At 39.4% G+C, this 21,986-nt stretch overlaps 1 protein-coding gene across 2 annotated transcripts in view; it reads left to right on the forward strand.

The window, feature by feature from the left end:
- Positions 1–21,986, forward strand: part of ESYT2 (extended synaptotagmin 2) — a 133,846-nt gene that overhangs the window by 44,616 nt on the left and 67,244 nt on the right. For both annotated transcript variants that reach the window (XM_045003352.1, XM_045003354.1), the window contains exons 2-6: positions 3,115–3,156; positions 3,909–4,043; positions 9,067–9,143; positions 19,182–19,254; positions 20,011–20,100. In XM_045003352.1, coding sequence (XP_044859287.1) covers positions 3,115–3,156; positions 3,909–4,043; positions 9,067–9,143; positions 19,182–19,254; positions 20,011–20,100 — 417 coding nt within the window. The remainder of the gene's footprint in view (positions 1–3,114; positions 3,157–3,908; positions 4,044–9,066; positions 9,144–19,181; positions 19,255–20,010; positions 20,101–21,986) is intronic.

Here is a 21,986-nt window from a genome sequence, read left to right on the forward strand (position 1 = left end):
TCTTTCTTCTTTCTACTTTTAGTTTTCTACCTTCCGCTCCCCATTGACTGTTCTCCCTTACTTGGAGAAGACCCAAATCACCATTTTATGAAAACCCTCATCCTTATTCCGTCTGCTGAACTGACCAGCACTTAAGTAGCTAATACTTCCATTTAAAATGTCAACATCCGATTTTAGAGGTAACACATCAGTGAAAATAATAGGGAGTGGGAGAATTCTTGGAACCATTGTGTCAGTGGGTCTGCAGACTCGGGAAGATAGCATTGTATCAATTTGAAAGGTGAGAGCTGCAACCTTGAGATCTAGAAACTTTTAAAATTTTATATATAGCTTAAATGCTACAGAATCTGAATAGGCAATGTGTGAGCCAACAAAATACAGAATTTTGTCCAGGATATATTACACATCTTGTCTAAATGGACAGATTGTACGATTAACACAAAACACAGAAAACTGATTTGCCACATAGTAGTGTGGTTATTCATGCACACCCTGCCCCAATCCTAGGTATTAAATAAAACAGTTGGTGTAGTGGTTTATTACTGATAGACATCAGAATAACTGTGTTTTGAGGAAGCATTTGTAAAAGTAGATTACATCAGCAGTACATAGTATCTCAGGCAAATAGAAGCATGAAGGAAGGAATCTGGGGTGCTGGAACAATTTTTATAGTGGGAGTGCTGCGAGCAATTGAACCAAACTGTAAACCCAGTATATGATGGAAACCGCTTCAAGCCAGAGGATGCAGCAGCACCCACTGCACCCCTAGTTCCAGGTTCCAGCACTTATGGAAGGAATATGAGAGCAGATACGTAGAAAGGAGAATTGTTCAGCATTTTACAAACTTTAAAGTGGAATGGAATTTAGGATAAACAATAGCAACATGCATTATCTTATCCATCTACAGTAATCTGATATCTTTCATCAGCAGTGATCTATAGCAGATGCTTTGAAGGAAGGCAAAAAACAGTTACTTAACCCCCGCTTCCTAAATCTTCTTTCCCCCCCCCCCCTTTTTTTTCTTTCTTATACCTTTCAACTCTTCTGAAGGAGCGTAGGTTTTGAGACAAATATTGAATGAAAGTTTTATGTTTAAGTATAGGTTCTGATTCAAGGTAAACATGAAACATACACATATGTACTATTTTGTTTTGTTGGAATATTCATTTTTGAATTTGCTACTAGATACTTTGTAGAGACATTTAAGTTTTGATTTCCCAGCTGTCTGCTTCTAAGTTAGCCTAGATTGCCCATCTATTGAATTCTACATTAATAAAATATTATAGTCTAGTACAGAGGACACAAATATTCATTATTAATAATTTCCATGCACTTAAACTCTTTTTAAGTAGGAAATCTATATTGAACACATAGCCTTTTAGTGAAAGCCTAGTGGGGTTCAGAGATTTTCTTAAAGAACAAACATCTTTATACAAAAAGGCAGAAAAATCTACCTATGTTTGTAATTCCAGGGTACATATCTGCTAACTGTAATGATTATACTGGACAAATTTCAGTGATGCATTAAAAAAAGAAATTTTTTTTCTGGAGAAAAGGAATTCCCAAAACGTTGATGTCGGGGTCAATATTTATAACTTTAAAAATGTCAGAGCTACATAATTTTTTGTATCAAAACCACAAGTACATTCACATAACAATAGTTAAAAGAGAGGCAATCAGAGCAATCTCTTCTGCCACCACTTAATTGCAGCATGTGTGGTGTGTTTGGCATCCCCACTCACCATCATTTGTTTCCTCATTCTTCTGGCTCCCAGTAGCTTCTTACAAACTTTTTAAAAACTCAGGACATGCTTTGAAAAACTTCCTAATGGAATTTGAACCCACAGTGCTGAACTTCACTTTATAGCAGAATAAATAGTACCTAATCCTACATTGCTACTTACCAAGACACCCTTCCATAGGACCTCATAAGGACGGAGAACCAGTCAGAGTTCATGTCATTGCCACAAAGAGGGGAAAGCTTCGGGCCTGACTGTGCATAAGTGTCCCAACCTCTGGGCCACTGCTTCCCCATGTGCTCTGCTACACTTGCTGCCTCTGCTACACTTCTTGGGTGACTTCTACTCAGTCCCCACTGGGGATTCTTACTGGTCACCCTAATGTTCCTGGGAATTTGGAAGTGGGGGCAGGGGAATGGGTTTATAAATCCTCCCCTTTGGTGCATGACAGCTTCACCCTTCAAGCCAAACAATCAGTCACAGAACTCCTCCAGGTCACAAGTAGGCAGAGTGCCCATGAGGAGGGTGGTGGTGGGGTGTGTGTGTCAATCCTTACAGGCTTTTCTTTCCCCTACTGGCTCAGACAAAGTCTCCCTACCTCTGAGGCTTGGGAGGAGGAACAGGGAGTGGAGGCAATTTTAGACTGTAAAGTGAGAACAAGATAAAGAACTAGCAACATATAAATAAAAATCTTATTTAAATGTCTTGAAATACCTGCAAAATCACTTAAATTAAAAAAAATCAGTCCATCTTTGTTTCATGGAAGCAGTGCAGAGCATAACTAGCATGTATTTAATATCCATAGTAGCTTAATTCTTTTTCAAAAGTAGAAATTGAGATTTGTGTACGATTGTTCTTGCTCCCAATGACATACCTCATTCTTTCTCACTTCAGTTTTTGAGGTCTTAATAACCACCAGACAAGTCATTTTTCAGAATCATCAGATCGTATTCTGGTGTTTCTCACAAAATACCCAAAAGAGAAGTTACCCTTGTACACTGTCCTTAAAACTGAGAGGTATGTTGTATTGACTAATCTCGCTGTGGACTTGACTGTTGTATTTATTCGTCTCACACTATCATTTACACTTCAATCATTAAAACAATACTTCCCACACCTGTACTATGGAGTATACATAAGTGTGTATTTACCTGGTTTACAATTTTTAAATTGACATTTCCTTCAACTATTTAACCACATTTATACATTCTTATTATGAATCTTGGGTCCTGGATAATTATTGGTTCTTTGTACCAGTTCCAGATATTAAATTTATTGATCTTTATAGTACCATATCAACTTGTCATTTTTACATTGTATTTTCATTAATTGTGATTGTAGTAATTGCTTTTTTTTTCTTTTCCTTTCTCCTTAGGTTCATTTTCCAGATACAGAAAGGGCAGAATGGCTAAATAAGGTAAGATGTTTTTCCAGATAGCTGATGGATTTGAGAATAAAATATTTATTATTGTTTTGCATTTGATGTTTTGGCAGTTGATCAATGTACAGATCTGTACCCCACACACTAAATACAGTTTGTGTAAACCAAGGGCCAATCTTTCTTTAGTTGATAATCGTGATGCCATTGTAATAGTACTAAATCATGATCTGCCATTCTTGAACAGAGTGATCCATTTCATTCTGCATTAAAATAATTTAAATCAGGCTTATGGACAGTCAACTGCAGATTCTAAGCATAAATTTACCTTTTGGCTTGGCTCCTGTCCTAATGTACCATATACAAATTAACCAATTTTGTATTTGTTTTATAAGTGAACAGAACTTTGAAGTTCCATGTGCATAAAATAAAACACAGAACAATGCACCTTCAGTTGGTGTAGGGTCTTTCATTCAAAGTGTATCCCAGAACAATATTTTAGTAATAGTAAATATTAGAATAGAGAAATTAATATGTATAGTAGTAGGCAAAAAAGTTCTTAAACAAGATATGAAAATAGATGGAGAATTAAGATACTGGTCCAAGAAGGCTTTTCCGTGTGGTAGGAAATGCAGAAGTGAGGGCTCTCTTGGCAAATGGCAGGGAGAAGAGTTGTATTATATTTTAAAAAATCTTTTGCTTTGACGACTTTCTCCGTTGACGCGTGTTGAAACAATACAAATATGTATGTTTTTAACTGTACAATACAATCTTTATTTCTTTCTCCTCAGACTGTAAAACACTTGTGGCCTTTTATTTGCCAGTTTATTGAGAAACTTTTCAGAGAAACGATAGAACCAGCTGTGAGAGGAGCAAACAACCACCTTAGTACCTTCAGTTTCACAAAGATTGATATAGGTCACCAGGTCAGTTTCTTCAAACACATGAGTTTTTCAATGTGTCGCTTGCTTGCTTGCTTTTTAACATGATACATTAATTTACACAAGGAAGGCCTTTTGGTGACATTTGATTGTAAATTCTCAGGGGCAGAGAATATCTTTGAATGTGTTTGTGCAGCACCCAGCACAATGAGGTCCTGTTAACGGCCTCTGGGTGCTATTATAATATACATATTAAATAATAAAATACAAATGTGTGTGATTTGGGAGGCAAATGTAATGCTGCCTTTTGATTTAGTGCAGGGGTAGGCAACCTATGGCATGCATGGCAAAGGCGGTACGCGCGCTGATTTTCAATGGCACTCGCACTGCCCGGGTCCTGGCCACCGGTCTGGGGTACTCTGCATTTTAATTTAATTTTAAATGAACTTCTTAAACATTTTAAAAACCTTATTTACTTTTCATACAACAATAGTTTAGTTATATAATATAGATTTATAGAGAGATACATTTTAACGTTTTTAGAAGGTATTACTGGCACGCAAAACCTTAAATTAGAGTGAATAAATGAAGACTCGGCACACCACTTCTGAAAGGTTGCCACCCCTGATCTAGGGTCACCGTTGTGGAAAGATTATCCCACTTGTTGGAGAATGGGAAAGAGTAATCCTTAATCTTAAAGGATTCTGATATTAACATACTTAAATGTAAGCCTCTCAATAATACCTTTTAAAATTAACTCAGTAGGCTTAAATGATACTTTAGGTGGAGGAATCTTATTTGCTTTGTTAATTTAAAAAAAATTATCACTGCTGATCCCACTGGTAACAAATTTTGGGCAAAAAAGACTAGTGTAAGGCCTATGATTTCAGTTGGGAGCACTAGTACGTTGGTTGAGTATGTATAATGCTACTGTTGTGTTAGAGTACTACATTACTGTGAGTTATGTTCTTGAAGAAGGAATTATCCTCACCCTTGTTTCCTTACACGGCAGAATCTTCATTCCAGCTTTGTGTGGTGTGGCTATTAATGTCTCATTGTGGTTGGTTAGGTGGCTGATTGCTAGTATAATGTAGCTATAGTGAAGCAAAAACAATAATTTTCTTCCCCCTTATCTTGAATAAATATTACCCTTCCCCTTTTCATGAGTCTGACAGTGTTTGAAAGTCAAATTCATGCTTCGTGTTTCTCTCTTGACTTCAATGAATTTAAATGAGTGAATGAATTTGGTCTCAGCCTCCAGTGTAAAGTCATAGGAAAAGCTCAGATATAGAGGTAACAATGTAGAGAAAATACTTAACAGCATACTTTCAGTCTAATTTAGAGAGAATGAAGTCTTGCTTATATATTCATTGAACTTTAAGGATAGGATCCTGATTCATATTGCCACTTTAACACATAAAGTTGCGGAACACGTCAAAATTCCTCTGTCTGCTGGTCTGTTAGGAGCTTTTCAGAAGACTTCTGTTGCTTCTTTGATAGTTCTGGTTTGTTTGTATTTCCATTTCTTAGAACTTCAATGCTGTGTGACAGACCCAGGCCAGTGGGGTACAGGAGTCTGGTAGAGGGCAAATATACTGGTCACTGGATGAGTAGTTTTCTGTTCCCTAAGTGACCAGAGCAGGGGCTGCACTAGAGTAATCAGGAACCTGCTAGAACCAGTTAAGGCAGACAGGCTGATTAGAACACCTGCAGCCAATCAAGGCAGGCTAATCAGGGCACCTGGGTTTAAAAAGGAGCTCACTCCAGTCAGGGAGGGGGGGGAGCAAGAGGTACAAGGAGCTGAGAGAGAGGGTGTGCTGCTGGAGGACTGAGGAGTACAAGCATTATCAGACACCAGGAGGAAGGTCCTGTGGTGAGGATAAAGAAGGTGTTTGGAGGAGGCCATGGGGAAGTAGCCCAGGGAGTTGTAGCTGTCACGCAGCTGTTACAGGAGGCACTATAGACAGCTGCAATCCACAGGGCCCTGGGCTGGAACCCAGAGTAGAGGGCGGGCCCGGGTTCCCCCCAAACCTCCCAACTCCTGATCAGACACAGGAGGAGTTGACCCAGACTGTGGGAAAGATCACTGAGGTGAGCAAATCTGCCAATAAGTGCAGGACCCACCAGAGTAGAGGAGGAACTTTGTGACAGCTGATAATTAAAAGAATCAGATCCTGGGCACTGCTCTGGCCACTGTGCACTATGTCAATGACACAAATGGTCTGTACAGCTTCCTCAACGGTCAGCTGGGTATTCCTCTGGCAAGGGTGAATCTCTGGCTTGCAGAGAAGGCCTGGCATGGCCAGAGCATGCTGCTCTCTAGCAGTCCCCAGCTGTGGAGCCCTTTGGGATTGTTCCAGCCAAATGAAATTGAGCTGCTCCGAGACTCCTTTGAATTACAACAAGGGCTAGAATGATCTCCAGTAGCCTTTCAGACTGGGGAAATACAAAGATGGGTTAGAGCAACCAATATGCTTATGCTCATCTGTGCCAAGCGGAGCTGTAGAGCAGCTGAGGATGTAGTATCACGGAGCACATCATGGGACACCGTCAGTACCAGGTTGAGTAATTGAGAACGCCGGTCAGGGGAGTAACCCAATTCCTTCCTTCCCTGACGAACCAAGGGATGCACCCCCCGCCCCAAGTATTTATTCACTACACCAATACTAACTTGGACTCTAAATACATTCTGTGGGTGGCGTACCCAAGATCACTTATGCACTGATGTTTTAAAAACTCCTGCACCCCAATCTGGGTCTGTGCTGGTTATGTACTATGTATATATCTTATGAACTTGTAACTGACACTTGTAATCCCTCATAACTCAAGCCTGACCCCAGATGTACAGTACCTTCCTTCTTAATTTGTGTAAATTTGATTTTAAACATTAACTTTAATATACTTTTTTGTGTGGAAAAATCCTACATTGTTCTTCCAACCTATCATGAGTGCGAAGAATGGTTTCCATTGGGGATTTCAAAGTGCTTGCTTCTCCTTTTCTCCCACCCTGCCCACTGGGACTCAGGAGATCTGAGGTTCAGCTTCCAGTGCTGCTACAGTCTCCCTGGCGATGTCAGTCAGTCTCTCTGACTTCATTCCCCATCTGTAAAATGGGGATGATAATGCTTTCTTTCCTCTAACTTTTATCTGTCTTGTCTTTTTAGATTGTAAACTTTTTGAGGCAGAGAATCTTACTATGTGCTTGTACAGCACCTAACTCAGTGAATCCTGATCTCACCTTGTATCTTAAGGTGCATTTCAAATATAAATAGTAAATAATAAAGTATAAGGTGAACAAGGTCAGCTCTTAGATTGAAGAGATCCAGGAAAGAAAAATCCAGGAAGTGATGTTAATAAATAAATTGGTGGGACTCTTCCATCTTTGTCAGTATTGAATCAGTGTCTGAACATGGTGTTGTGAGTGGTGCAAGGTCAGGAGCAGAACCCTGCGATGTTGAATATGCTGTCTGTAATTTGGGATACAAAACCAAGGCTCTGATAAAGACAAGACTAATACACCTCTACTTCGATATAACGCTGTCCTTGGGAGCCAAAAAATCTTACCGCGTTATAGGTTAATCTGCGTTATATTGAACTTGCTTTGCTCCACTGGAGTGCGCAGCCTCGCCCCCTCCCCCCCGGAGCACTGCTTTACCGCGTTATATCCGAATTTGTGTTATATTGGGTGGCGTTATATCGAGGTAGAGGTGTATTGTAATCTATAAAGAATCCTGGAGGTTAACCCTTACATTCTGGCTAAATTCCAATTCAGACAACTAAGTTGTGCATATGAAAACTTTCCCTGTAGTTTCAGTTGTGTAGTGTTACACTTTCTGTGCTGATCTCCTTGTGTAGTGTTGTTCTCTGCAGTATATATGAAACTTTCCACCCAAGTGGGTGATGGGAGAAATATGATTCTTTTGAGACTTTTTTTTAAACGAAAGCTGCTTTATAAGTGTTATTTCTAGACTTGATAGAAAGCTTATTGAAATCAGTGAGAATGTTATATTGACTTTCATTGGCAGTGGTCTGTGGGTCAGGCCCTCAGTGTGCACACTCACAGGAGTTGCACATGGGCAAAATTAACATTCTTACATGTACCAAGAGAGGCTATAGCAAAATGGGTCTGTGTCCTCTCTCATAAGAACACATATTATTCAAGAATTGTAAGAGACCTTCATAATGAAAGATACAGAACATGTATTTTTACATAATTAATTCCAGCATATCCTTTTAATACAATATAGAACTATAAAATCAATTCAAATTAGCCCAAGCTTCAATGTCTTGGAATCCTACCTTGTCACTAAAAAAGTTGAAGTTTAAACTACCATAAATGAGCCTTTAGTTATTTTAGAAAAATGTAAAATGGAAGCATTGGTTAGAGAACTAGTTCTAACAATATAGTTTGCTGTGAGTTGTAAGGACAGGTTCACTTACAAACAGACAAGATAAAATCTGTAAAAACAGTCATTAAAGAACATTAAACAGAACTATATGCTTAGCCTCATCAGAGTGTGTGTCTAATTTCTTCATTGTTCTCAGACCTGGTGTAGACCGGCCCAGTTGCACTACTCTGCTATGCAAGGGTATTAAAGTTTGAATCTTTGTCTTTCACTTCTGAGGTCACCAAGAGCTGAAAACTTTGCAGACTCTGTGGGCAAAAAATAAAAATAAAAATAATTCTTGAGGCTCCTAAGTCACAGCTTCCCCCGCACTGGTTGATATGAATGAGTTGCAGTGTTCTAAATTGCATATGATTCCTGTCAGCTTCCATTAAATGCTGCAGTTTTAACAAGCCTGATAAAGGATGTTTCTTTGGAGGGAAGAGATTAGTGATGTTCCCTGTCAAGCACTGTGTTAAATTGACAAATATGTTTTAAATTGCATTTTTTAGTAATTCTTTGGTGAAATAATGTAGATAATAAATATGTAAGCAATTCCTGCTGCAACTTTGTTTATGTTACTCAATACTATATCCTTCTGTTAAAGATAAGGTTCAAAACATGACAAATTTTTGAAGAAAGTTTAACGTTTTTAAATGGACACCTTATTGTTATTGTTTCAGCCACTTCGGATAAATGGTGTAAAAGTGTACACTGAAAACGTAGATAAAAGACAGATCATTTTGGATCTTCAGATCAGGTAATCCTATTTATTTATTATCATATAAGAACATGCACATCCATTATAAAATATTTTAGAATTTATGATTTGTTTATTTTGGGGTTGCATTCATGTTGTTGGGGTTTTTATAACTGAATTTGTTAGGAGGTCATTCTCAGTTCTTTAAGCAAATGTAATATCTGTTAATATAATTGTGCATATAGTCATTATCTAAAGCAGTCTACGTTTGCTTTATGAATACACAATTTAAAAATAACTTGAATTTTTCTAAAATGACAAGTCATCCCAATTCCCCAGCTGCCGGCGCTGTGCTTGGGGCTCCGCTCCCAGTCTTGCCCCCAGCTGTGGCCCCAGCCTTAGCCCTCTTACCCCGTCCACTTCCCCCCCTCCCGGAGACTCAGCACCACTCCTGGTCCTGGTTCTGGAGGCGCAGACGAGATAAGGGGAGACGCAAAGTAAAAAGTTTGGGGCCCACTGCCCTAGCCTCTGATTGCTAGAAGTTGGGAGTGGATAGGGGATGGATCACTAGGTGATTGCCTGTTCTGTTAATTCCCTTTGGCGCACCTGGCACTGGCCAATTCCGAAGACAGGATACTGGGCTAGATGGACCATTAGTCTGACCCAGTATGGCCGTTCTTGTGTTTTTATAGGCGTGAGAGAGCCATAGTGATACTATTGGTCTTTCTGGCTTTCAATCTTGATTACCCTAGCAATAAAGTTTCAGATATCTGTATCTCACAGAGGATGTCTGCTATTGCAAGACTATTCCTCCATACAGGAACAAACAGGCTTACAATGAATACTTAGATGTAGTGGTTTATTACTCTCATGGACCCCAAAAGAGAAATCAACAAGTAGAATTTATTCTACTGGATGTTGCAAAGTCCATAGTTTAGCTACCACATTAAAACCGTGAACATAGCCTTCATTTCCAACAGGAGGGCCTTATTATTGGTATGTAAGAGTGTCCAGACAAAAATTTCAGGTCTCTTTAGTCTGAGGTTCTCAGCATGTTCAGAAAAGGAAGTTATTGTATGAATTCCAACTTTAAAAACTTCCTCAGGGCAGCAACTTTATTCCAACCCCCAAGGTCATACAGCATGACATTGGAACCTCATTCTTCTCTTTACAGCACAGATTGAACCCTTCCACAGTTTACAAGGCCAGAAGGGACCATTGTGATTATCTAGTCTGACATCCTATGTAACACGGGCCATAGAACTTCCCCAATATAATGCCTAGAAAACATCCTGTTTTGACAGAAGGTGTCATATGCAGTGTTGTAGCCATGTAGAAGGTGTCATACATCTATCCATTAGCAGCCATCAGGATGTCTATTGTATCTCCAATCAGATGAGTTTATTTGAAGTTGGAAGCTTTCTCTAATGAGACCTAGTGTTACGCATTTAATTCTGTCTGATAGTCCTCAGAACTGTCATAATATTCCTTCACTTCAAGAAATATTCCTCCTTTAGTTTAGCATCAGAGTGCAGGTTTTAAAAGCACTGATAATCTCAGAGCAGGATATTCATGTGTCCTGTACTGAGATTTGCTAGATGGCCATTAGTTAAACACATACTGCATATTGCTCATCCAATCCTAGCCAATGTAATTTCCTTTCTTTTTGCAGAAGTCTTCTTAAAGCCTTTGTGCCCAGGTGAAGATGGCAGTGATTTATATATAATCTGCCTTATTTTGTTTGTCCAAATTTAACGAATAATCCTGTTTCCCACCCTGGAAACACATCTATATACTTTAGCATGAAGAAGAATAGGAAAATGTATCTGTGCTTATCTAAAAATTTCTTCCTTTATGTAAGATCTGGCTCACCTTGAGACGAACAAATGATCCAGTATAAAGATGAAAATTAACATACAAGGATCTGAGTTTGTTGTTGTTGTGTAGAATTCTCCATGCTCTGCAATAGGAGAAATGTTTTCCATAAATGTGTTTAATGGAGTCAAATTTAGGAAAGCAGATTTGAATTATCCTGGCTATGGAAGTTTCCTCAACTGGAGGGCGCATCAGGAAACAGGGCACTTCTCTGTTGCCAGTGATTGACAAATCTGGTTCTGCCCAAGGTGCAAGCAGGCTGAAGTACCCAGTGTAATGGATCTGTGGACTTTGGGGCTTGTCTACCTGGAAAGTTAGAGCTCAACCAGCAAGGGTGTATTTACAGTACGCTGGCTACTCTCCACTAACTCCCTGTGTAGACATTCTTATTGCACATTAAAACGTGCCTTTGTGACCTTTACCTTAATTCACTCTAGGGCTTATCTATGCAGCAAACTACTATGTTGCAAGCCAGGAAGTGAATCTTTGCACACCAGCTTGCTGCACAGTAAGGTCCCATATGAACAGTGGTACAATGCAATGAAAGTCCTGGAGTGTAGCTTGGAGCATTACATTCTGAAGTAGCAGCACGCTAAGACCTGCTCTGCAAATTTCACTGTGCTGTAGCAGTGTCTGCCTGGGACTGTAGAGTCATACCTTGGCTTGCTGTCAGGGTCACTAATCAGGAAGATTTGATTTAATCATGGATTTCTACATACAAGTGCATTCTTGTTGGTTGTTACAACCTTAATACATATTCTTCACAACTCGGAGATAGGTGTAGGTTTCATTTTTTCTTGCCATACTTTATTAGGAGGAGAACATCCCCAGACAGTCACGTAAATTATTTTATTTAACTAAAACAAGGTTCTGTATTCTGGATTTTTTTCTTGAACAACAAACATATAATATTTTAACAAAACAAGCATATGAATTTTTGAATGTAGTTAAACATTCAAGTTTTTTAAAATCAGGTTTGTTTTTGGTAAATTGTTTTTAACTAAAATAGTTAAATGAAATATTAAAAAAAAAATTAAATTGACTACGTCAGCCAGGTCAACATGAAAAACTTAAAATATTGTCATCTGGAGCTAACTCGGTCATCTTCACCTTCATTTTCCTGTTTGTTCATAATCTGAAAAAGAAAAACAAGTTTTCCTGCTTTTTCAGGTCCCAAACGATTTCTCAGTTTGGAATGAATTAGTCCAAAGGAAGAAAATATTCTTTCTATACTGGCAGTGAGATTATCTCTGAATCCAAGTGCTTAAATCAGTTCCTCCAGTTCACTGGTGTGACTTTCTTTAAAACATCATTAGCAAACATATATTTCTTGAATGGCTCTTATTCCCAAACTCGATCTCTTTTACAGCCTGCTGCTGTTATAGGTTTTCCCTTCTAGTCAGACAATGGTATGGTAGATCTTAAATCAATGGAGGCTACACTCAGAAAGACCTCAAGACTTCTGGAATATGCTTCTCAAACAGTTTAACTTTTGTTTCTACTCCATGTCCCTCCCTTCTCACATTTATCTCCAGACTTCTCCTTATCCAGATCTATTCTGCCCCCAACAATCTTCTGTTCATTGAACTTTTTGAAAGTTTGCACTTTTAGAGAGAGGTAAGGGATTGACTCTGTGTACACAGATTTGCAGAGGAACAGTAGGGTTGAGGTCTGTTATTTCTCACTTCTATATATTATTTAATTAAAACCATTTTTGCTCTTAACAAGCATGTTATCTCTGGAGACACAAATCCACAGTTTGAGAACTGCAAAACTAAGCATCTCTATGGTATCTTCTAGACTGAGCACTGAGTCCCATTGGGTGGATAAAAAGATTAACCTAAATAATCTATACCAGGGGTCAGCAACCTTTCAGAAGTGGTGTGCCTAGTCTTCATTTATTCACTCTAATTTAAGGTTTTGCGTGCCAGTCATACATTTTAACGTTTTTAGAAGGTCTCTTTCTATAAGTCTGTAACAGTGGTCTCCAAACTTTTTTGATTGCGTACCCCTATCAGTAAAAAAATTTTGAGCACTCACCCACTGCCACGCTGCAGGGCCGGCTCTACCATTTTTGCTGCCCCAAGCAAAAAAAAAAAAAAAAGAAAAAGAAAAGAGAGGGAAAAAAAGCCGCCCAAACTGCCGAAGCGGCGCTGCTCCAGCGGCACTCCTCCTGCCGCACACCCCAAAGGATCCTCTTGCGCACCCCACTTTGGAGACCACTGGTCTATAATATATAACTAAACTATTGTTTTATATAAAGTAAATAAGGTTTTTAAAATGTTTAAGAAGCTTCATTTAAAATTAAATTAAAATGCAGAGCCCCCGGACCGATGGCCAGGACCCGGGCATGTGAGTGCCACTGAAAATCAGCTCATGTGCTGCCTTTGGCATGTGTGCCGTAGTTTGTCTACCCCTGATCTATACAAAAGCCCCTGAAACTCCAAAAAATTGGGTCCCTAATCCATGAACTATTGGAACTCATTTGCAAAACTTTTCTTAAACATTACATGACTATATTGTCTCATACTATAGAATTAGAATTTATAATCCCTATTCCCACGGTGAGATATCTTTGAGCTATAATGTACCTTAATTAAAACTATCTTTAGATAGGTTTTTCCTCAAAAAGCATTTTATCAAAAAATCCGATTTAAATAAAAAAATCAGATTAAAATTTTTTTTTTATATCGTTGATTTTTATCCACCCTGCTTGCTGTGCAGTAACTTGCTCTGGAGGCAAGCCCTTAAAATGTACTGAGCTAAATTGGCCAATGGCACTTTTAGTGCCTGTAAGAGTCCATAATAAGACAGAAAATATATTGCCTCTATGTAAATCCCTGGTATGTCCACATCTTGAATACTGCGTGCAGATGTGGTCGCCTCATCTCAAAAATATATGTATATTCGAATTAGAAAAGATTAGAAAGGGCAACAAAAAGGATTAGGGATATGGAACAGCTTCTGTATGAGGAGAAATTAATAAAATTAGTACTTTTCAGCTTGGAAAAGAGCCAAATGGGGAGGGGGAGAATATGGTAGAGGTCTATAAAATCATGAGGGGTGTGGAGAAAGTAAATAAGGAAGTGTTATTTACGCCTTCTCATAACACAAGAACTCGGGTCACCAAATTAAATTAATAAGCAGCAGGTTTAAAACAACCAAAAGGAAGTATTTCTTCACACAGCGCACAGTCAACCTGTGGAGCATTTTGCCAGAGGATGTTGTGAAGGCCAAGACTATAACAGGGTTCAAAAAAGACCTAGATAAATTCATGGAGGATAGGCCCATCAATGGCTATTAGCCAGGATGAGCACAGATGATGTCCCTAGCCTTTGTTTGCCAGAATCTTGGAATGGGTGATGAGATGGATCACTTGATGATTACCTGTTCTGTTCATTCCCTCTGGGGCACCTGGCATTGGCCACTATCAGAAGACAGGACACTGGGCTAGATGGACCTTTGGTCTGACCCAGTATGGCCGTTCTTATATGGAAAGGTAGCTAGTGTGCAGAGTAGCTAGTGTGCTGTAAATTCACACTCTTGCTGCATGCTAACTTCCCCAAGTAGACAAGCCCTTATTATTATTATCTAAAAAGGGAAATTTTCAGGTAAGCACAGATGCATTTACTTAATCTGCTTCTTGGTGGCAAAGAAGAAAGTGTAAGGGTATGGCTACACTTGAGAGTTACAGCGCTGGTCGTACAGCTGTGTAGGGAAAGCGCTGGTGTGTGGCCACACTCTCAGCTACCAGCGCTGCAGTGTGGCCACATTTGCAACATTTGCAGCGCTGTTGGGAGTGATGCATTATGGGCAGCTATCCCAGCATTCAAGTGGCAGCAACGTGCTTTTCAAAAGAGGGGGGTGGGGTGCAGTGTGACAGGGAACCAGGGGAGAGAGAGAGAGTGGATTTTTGGAGCCGACACTGTGTATCAGCTCCCTGCCTTGCAAAATCAGAAAATTTTCCCGACCCCTTACTCTTAACTTTAAACAGCCTGCAGACCAGATAAGCAGCTGCTCCAACGGACTCCCTTTCTCACCCCTGCCCCCGCTGTTTCTCTCGTCAAGCAAACACTCGATCCCCCTGCCTGCCTCATTCACAGCAAGGTAGTGGGTTTATCTCATTTGATTGTTCAGTCAGTTACAGATTGATCACGGCAAACAGGAGCTGTGTTTGTTTTTTAGATAAGCAGCTCCCGGAGCCCCGAGTTCACAACAAAACAAAGAGAGGCAGCATAACAAAACAAAGGGAGTAATTTAGTTAAAAGCATTCTGGGATATCTCCTAATTCCCTGGAGGCCAATAACAGCGCTGGTGTGTGGCCACACTTTATGAGCAGCGCTGTAGCAATCCTTATACCCCAAGCAGACCCAGGTGTACGGCCAGCGCTGCAGCCAGGGAGTTGCAGCGCTGGATGTGCCCTGCAAGTGTGAACAGTTACTAATTGCAGGGCTGGAAAGCCTCCACCAGTGCTGCAAATCTCAAGTGTAGCCATACCCTAAGAGAGAATATTGTCTTTTTAATTTATTTGAAAGGCTCACAAACGTTGAGAGCCATTTACGTACCGAAAAAGATACAAAAAATCGAAATGAGGTGTTAATCCATTAGGTTAGTAATCCTGTTAGTCTGATACTGACTCACTAATGACTGTTATGGCTTGCCAGATAAAGAATCTGCGCTCTTTATGGTCTATTAATTCCCCTCTTTCATACTGTGGGTAACTCCCAAGGCACTTTTATGGAACATGCCGAGTGGATGAATATCTAAGAAATCAAAAGGCTGTGGATTAACGTGTTCCTCACTAGACTGTGACACTCTCTGTCACTTTAGTGATCTGCAAATTAAAGTAGTCTTAAATATTTCAGGACCATTATGATCTCAATTGGAGAAACTGTGCTTGTTAAATGAGACTCCAAATAGTAGGTGATGGTACAGCCTAACTGTGTCGCATATACATGGGTCCAGCAAAACGTGTTAAAGGGCAAAGTTTTCTCTAATACAGTGCTTCCCAAACTTGTTCCACCGCCTGTGCAGGGAAAGCCCCTGGCAGGCCGGGCCGGTTTGTGTACCTTCCGCGTCCGCAGGTTCGGCCGATCGCGGCTCCCAGTGGCCGCGGTTCGCTGCTCCAGGCCAATGGGAGCTACTGGAAGCGGTGGTCAGTACGTCCCTCGGCCTGCGCCGCTTCCAGCAGCTCCCATTGGCCTGGAGCAGCAAACCGCGGCCACTGGGAGCCGCGATCGGCCGAACCTGCGGACGCGGCAGGTACACAAACTGGCCCGGCCCGCCAGGGGCTTTCCCTGCTCAAGTGGCGGAACAAGTTTGGGAATCACTGCTCTAATATATTTTAAGATTAAAGCTTGTTACTGATTTTGGGGTCTGATTTGCAGAGTGCTGAGAACACACAGCTCAAACTGCAGTCAGTGGGAGCCCTGCCTTAAACCTATAAATTGCTATATAATTCTAAGTACTCTGAAAAATCAGGTCCTAGGTGTCTCAAATTGAGCACCCAAAATTATTGACTATTTTTGACCTTACTGTCTCTGTGTCTCAGCTTCCGATCTGCATAATGAGGATAGTAATATTCAAAGGGGTATAGTGAAAATAAGTTCATTAATATGTGAAGCACTCCAATACTATAGTGAGGAGCGCCATCAAAAAACCCATGAGGAAATGAATAATTCTATATTCATAACAGGGTTTTAATAGTGTGTACTAATAAATAAGGCCTTCATTGAACAATGAAGAGAAAACAAAATATTGAACAGCTAGCTAAATGAGCACTATCCATTCTTTGCACTGAATTAGGCAGTGGTTCTATGGAAAAATAGTAAGTGATCATGTAATTAAAGACTGTATTATAATGCATATTAACAAATTCAGGTTGCACATACAACCTTAATTCTGGCATTTCTTGACTTTTGATTGCTTGACTTTCAAGCTTAATCTTTTACTGTAGTTTATGTGTGTGTATGACTTCCTAGATTTTTAAAAAAGCAAATCGGGGAAAAAAATCTATATTGTAGCAGCATATTGATATCCAAATGGTTCATCAGCAATTTTGGAACTTTTAGATCCACCACACAGCCTTTGCCACTTGACCTAACAGAGTCATTGATAATAAGAGTAAGTTGTCATCCTCTATGTGAGCCACCACTAGACAGGAATGAGATTTTTTGCCAGTTGGTTTCACAGATATATGCTGACAGAAGAGGAAAGGTGAGACTCAAGAACGGAATCCAGGATTCCTGGCACTGGAGGGGAATGTAATCTAGTGGGTACAATCTCTTCTTCCCATTCCCCCTAAGTGTAACCCTCTTCTGCCTTGACCCCCTCCAACCTGTCCCTGTTCCAGTCACGGCACTTCCTTACCCCTAGCTCCTTGCCCCAGTTCCTTTCTCCTTATTTAACCAGTCCCAGTCTCCATTCTCTCAGGCTTCTCATCCCAGTCTCCTTGCCAAACCATTCTTAGCTCCTCCTCCCAGTCTCCTTATCCAGCCAGACCAAACTCCTTCACCTAAGTCTTCATCTAGTCTGCTTTTCTCCTCCACCCACATCCTTCTTTTCCTGAACTCCTTGTCCAGTTTCAGCATCCCCCCTGCATCATTATTCCATTCTCTTTGCCTATCCAATTGCAGCCTCACACAGAATCCCAGTCCCCCCAACCTGTGCTTTTTTTCCTTTCCTGGCTCCCTGTCTAGTCGTCTTGGCCACCAAGGTATAGCCTCCTTCCTTGACTCACAGCTGTAGGCTCAGTTCACCCCCTCCCTCACACCTGCTCCTTGTCCCAATCCATCCTGCCCTCAAGATCCAGTTCTTGACCCCTCTGCCTTTGAAACAGTTAGCTTTGTCCTCTATGGTGCCTGGGCCTAGTAGAAGTCATTGAGAAGACAGGAGAGACACGCTTCCTGCTGTCAGTTCAGGATTCATCACAGGCCGCAACACCTGCAATTTCAGGGAAAGTCCTGCTCAGGCCCGGTCTGGAATAAACTCAGTGGAGATAAAATTGTCAGGGATTTTAGCTGCTAAAATCGGTCAGGTGTCTACTGGGCATGTGTGAACTGGTATTGGTTTTTTTTAATCAAAAGCATACACGGGTGGATTTTCATTTGGGTGGGGGAATCTAAAGATACCTTCTCCCAACATGCGAGTCCTTGTTGCAAATCATGAGGGAGTGATAAATTTTAAGGCCATAGAGATCATTGTGATCATCTTGTCTGACCTCCCGTATAGCACAAGCTTTAGAACTTCCCCAAAATAATTCATAGAGCATATCTTTTAGAAAAACATCCAAGATGGATTTAAAATTGTCAGTGATGGAGATCCTTGGTAAATTGCTCCCATGTTTAATTACTCTGACCATTAAAAATTTGCACCTTATTCCCAGTCTGAATTTGTCTAGCTTCAGCTTCCAGCCATTGAACCGTGTTACACATTTCTCTGCTAGATTGAAGAGCCCATTATTAACCTTCTCTTTGTTAAGCTATATAGATTGAGCTTGAGTCTATCACTATAAAAAGCATGTTTTTAAATTCATTAATCATTCTTGTGGCTCTTCTCTGAACCCTCTCTAATTTATCAGCATCCTTCTTGAGCAAGAGCTTTTTAAATTAAGTCACCAACAATTTTTAAGATGTGCAAAACAAGGATTTCCTTCCCAGCTTTGTTCATGAAAATGGCTGAACAATTTTCCAGAACAATTCAGCCTGAGTCAGACAGCATGGAAAACTTCAGCCCAAATAATTAGTTTGGCAAAGTTATAAGCAACTGAAAACAGGGTCCTATAATTGTGTCAGACTGCCTATAATAATCATGGGTACTTCTCAAGATCTGAATGTTTTCTCGTGGCACCATACAACAAATGAGAAAATCTATCATATAACATGTGCCCCTAAAAGGAAGTGTGTGTTCATAATAAATACTTCCATTATTTCCCAGAACTATAACTTTTCTGCTTTTTTCCTCTTATACATAATTTTAAAGATGAATACCTCTTCCATCTGATTTTACAATCTAGCTTCAGAATAGAATTTTGTGTTAGTGCTTTAAAATGATAATTTTTATATAGAATATAATTGTTTCTGAAAAGCACAACTGTTTCATATGAAATGTTTAGTGTTATTGAGAAAAGAATGCTGGAGTTAGCAATTAAATATGTGTCACAATTTTAGAGTCTAGAAATGTAAAACATTTATACAGTACTGTAGTTTTTCTGTTTTTCCTCAGTTTTGTCGGCAATTGTGAAATTGATTTGGAGATCAAGAAATACTTCTGCAGAGCTGGTGTAAAAAGTATACAGGTGAAGTTGAGTTTTTCTCTTGTTTCACCATAACCACAGTTTTACAAATTATCTCACATTTGTCATGACACAATTCACCAGTTGACGCACAAAATATAATTTACTAATTCTTTTGCTTTTGTTATTACCTCTGAATTACATAGCATTGGTCTTTGTTACATGATAATTTAAATCGCATTAGTATACTCTTGACATACTAGTTAATTTATTCTCTCAAATATGGAAATAAATGTTAAACATATGGTATGTTCTGCTGAGAACAGCGCAGAAATAAAAGTTTTTAAGAATGAATTAGTTCATAAGGTATATTTATAAGAATTCACATTTACTTGTGTCTCTGCTATACATGTATGTCTATTGCACTATTTTGTGGCATATGAGTAAATACATATTTCCACATTTATTATTTCTTTGTAGTAAAGTAGCATCTAAGAATGTTTAGCATCAGTTGTATATAAATCAAAAGTATGCTAGTGTGATGTAACAATTTAGGGTGAATGCGTCCATTTACAGAGGACTTGCACAAAGACCTATGTACCACTTAACTCCCCCTTGTTAAGGGCTTTAGTTAGACTGAATGGCGTATAGAGCCATCTGCACTTGCATAAACTCACCCGTAATGAAAGACTTTAAAAAACGTAGTTACATGTATATTTGCTACTGGGTGCACTTAATCTACATATAGTACCTACATTGATATGAGTTAATTACATTATCCTTCTCTCCCCTCCTTCCCACCCTTTTTTTCCTCTTCAGATTCATGGTACTATGAGGGTTATCCTGGAACCATTGATTGGAGACATGCCCTTAATTGGAGCATTATCTATTTTTTTCCTTAGGAAACCTGTAAGTAAAAAATCTAGCTATGAATCATTGCTCTGCTCGTTGACTAGTGTTTTAATAAGAATAGTAAGAATGAATGAGGTCTTCTGATTTTATGATGGAAAGAGACTGAAGCCTGAGGACTCTGTATGCATCACAAGAATTCCCTGGACTTACCTTGTCACAGGACATTATCTAGAAGGTTTGATTATTAACTTAGCAAAAGTTGCAATGTCTTTAGTGCTAGACTTCTTTTTTTTTTTTAAACCTTGGAATTATATTCATAGTGAAATTAGATTCAGAGGTCTTAGAACAATAACATTTACATAACATCTTTCCTGTTAGTCAGGTTTTTTTTGACATATTTTAAAATCTGATTTCTGTATTCGAAATCAGACTGTTGGTGCAGTCACATTTTAGAAATCTAATCTTTCTCCAGGCACTTGTGTCTGTTCAAGATGTCTCTGTATCATACAAACAACAATGAAAATAGATACTTCTTTTGTATAGCTAGCAGGAGTCTATATTTGCAAAAGCAGGTATGTTCACTTTTGCAAATTCAGGGCTGACTTTAACTATAGTTAGTAGTTCTGCAATTTCACATTTGAGTTCCTTCAGAACTCTTGGGTGAATACCATCTGGTCCTGGTGACTTATTGCTGTTTAATTTATCAATTTGTTCCAAAACCACCTCTAATCATACCTCAATCTGGGACAGTTCCTCAGATCTGTCACCTAAAAAGAATGGTTTGTGTTTGGGAATTGTGCTTAGAACTGCCTCTCCATTTGTCCCTTTCACCATTTCTTCTTCTGAATTGAATAGAATATAGTTTTTTCTATCCTATTCTGAATTTGAATGTTCATTGTTGTTTCTCAATAAACATTTTCTAGAACTGTTTGTTCACAGGACACTAAAATATCCTCCAGGGCAAGTTTGCAAATCAGATAGCATTTGTATGTTTTCATCCTAGGAAAAGCCTTAGAGCAACTGATGCTATTACATCTAGATTGGTTTGAAATGTTCTGTTTGAGGAGACTTACAGCTCATAAAGCTACAAAGTCATCCTTCACAGATTGCTTCTTCTGGGACAATTAGTGCCTAGTAAAAGGGAATATGAGTTAAAATTGCTGTGGTATATGTAAAAAAATGTTAAGGAAATATTTCAAGGATAAATTGATGATAAGATAAAGGGGTAGAATCATGTAATACTGCTACATGTAGGCAACGTTGGATGGCTGGAATTGAAAAGAATATCAGTTTTGTATTTGGAAGAAGTTGATTGGCTTTTTGTGGGAGTTCAGGAAATTTATTTCTATTTCTCCCCACAATTAACTCCCTCTCCAAAATGAGTAAAAGTATAGGAGGTTTTGGGAGCATTTTTATCCTTTGGCATTAAAAATGTAAGAGTGTAGAGGACAGAAATGGAAGAGTTATTAAATTGTTCAGACATGAATGGCCTATGTCCTACTTCTGGCTCTACATGACTATATACCAGTTTCTCACAAGGGATATCCCATGAAGCAGTACAGATGTTCTCACTAAACCCTGTCAATTGGATTTCTTTGTCATGGGCAATACCTTTCTCTGTCCATTGTGTTTGGGATGGTGGGAGCCTTTGTTCATGTTAGCTCAGGGCTGCTTGGCTAACAGGTGATATAAATGCAAATCCTTTGAGTTAAGATTTTAAATTAGATGCAAATCCCAATTAAAATCCCTTCCTAAAAGGTGTTGGTCACCTTATGAGTGACATGATACCAGAGTAGTACATTTTTTGGAGTCTCAAGATCTAGCAGTTGAGATTCACATGGCTAAATACCCCCTCCCCCCTTGCAAATTCTGTGTCGGTACATGCCCATTTAGTTCAGCGAAGCACTCTATTCTCAGAACAGGCACAGTCTGGTACTAATCTC

The sequence above is a fragment of the Mauremys mutica genome, chromosome 2 (assembly GCF_020497125.1).
Source record: "Mauremys mutica isolate MM-2020 ecotype Southern chromosome 2, ASM2049712v1, whole genome shotgun sequence".
NCBI lineage: Eukaryota > Metazoa > Chordata > Testudines > Geoemydidae > Mauremys > Mauremys mutica.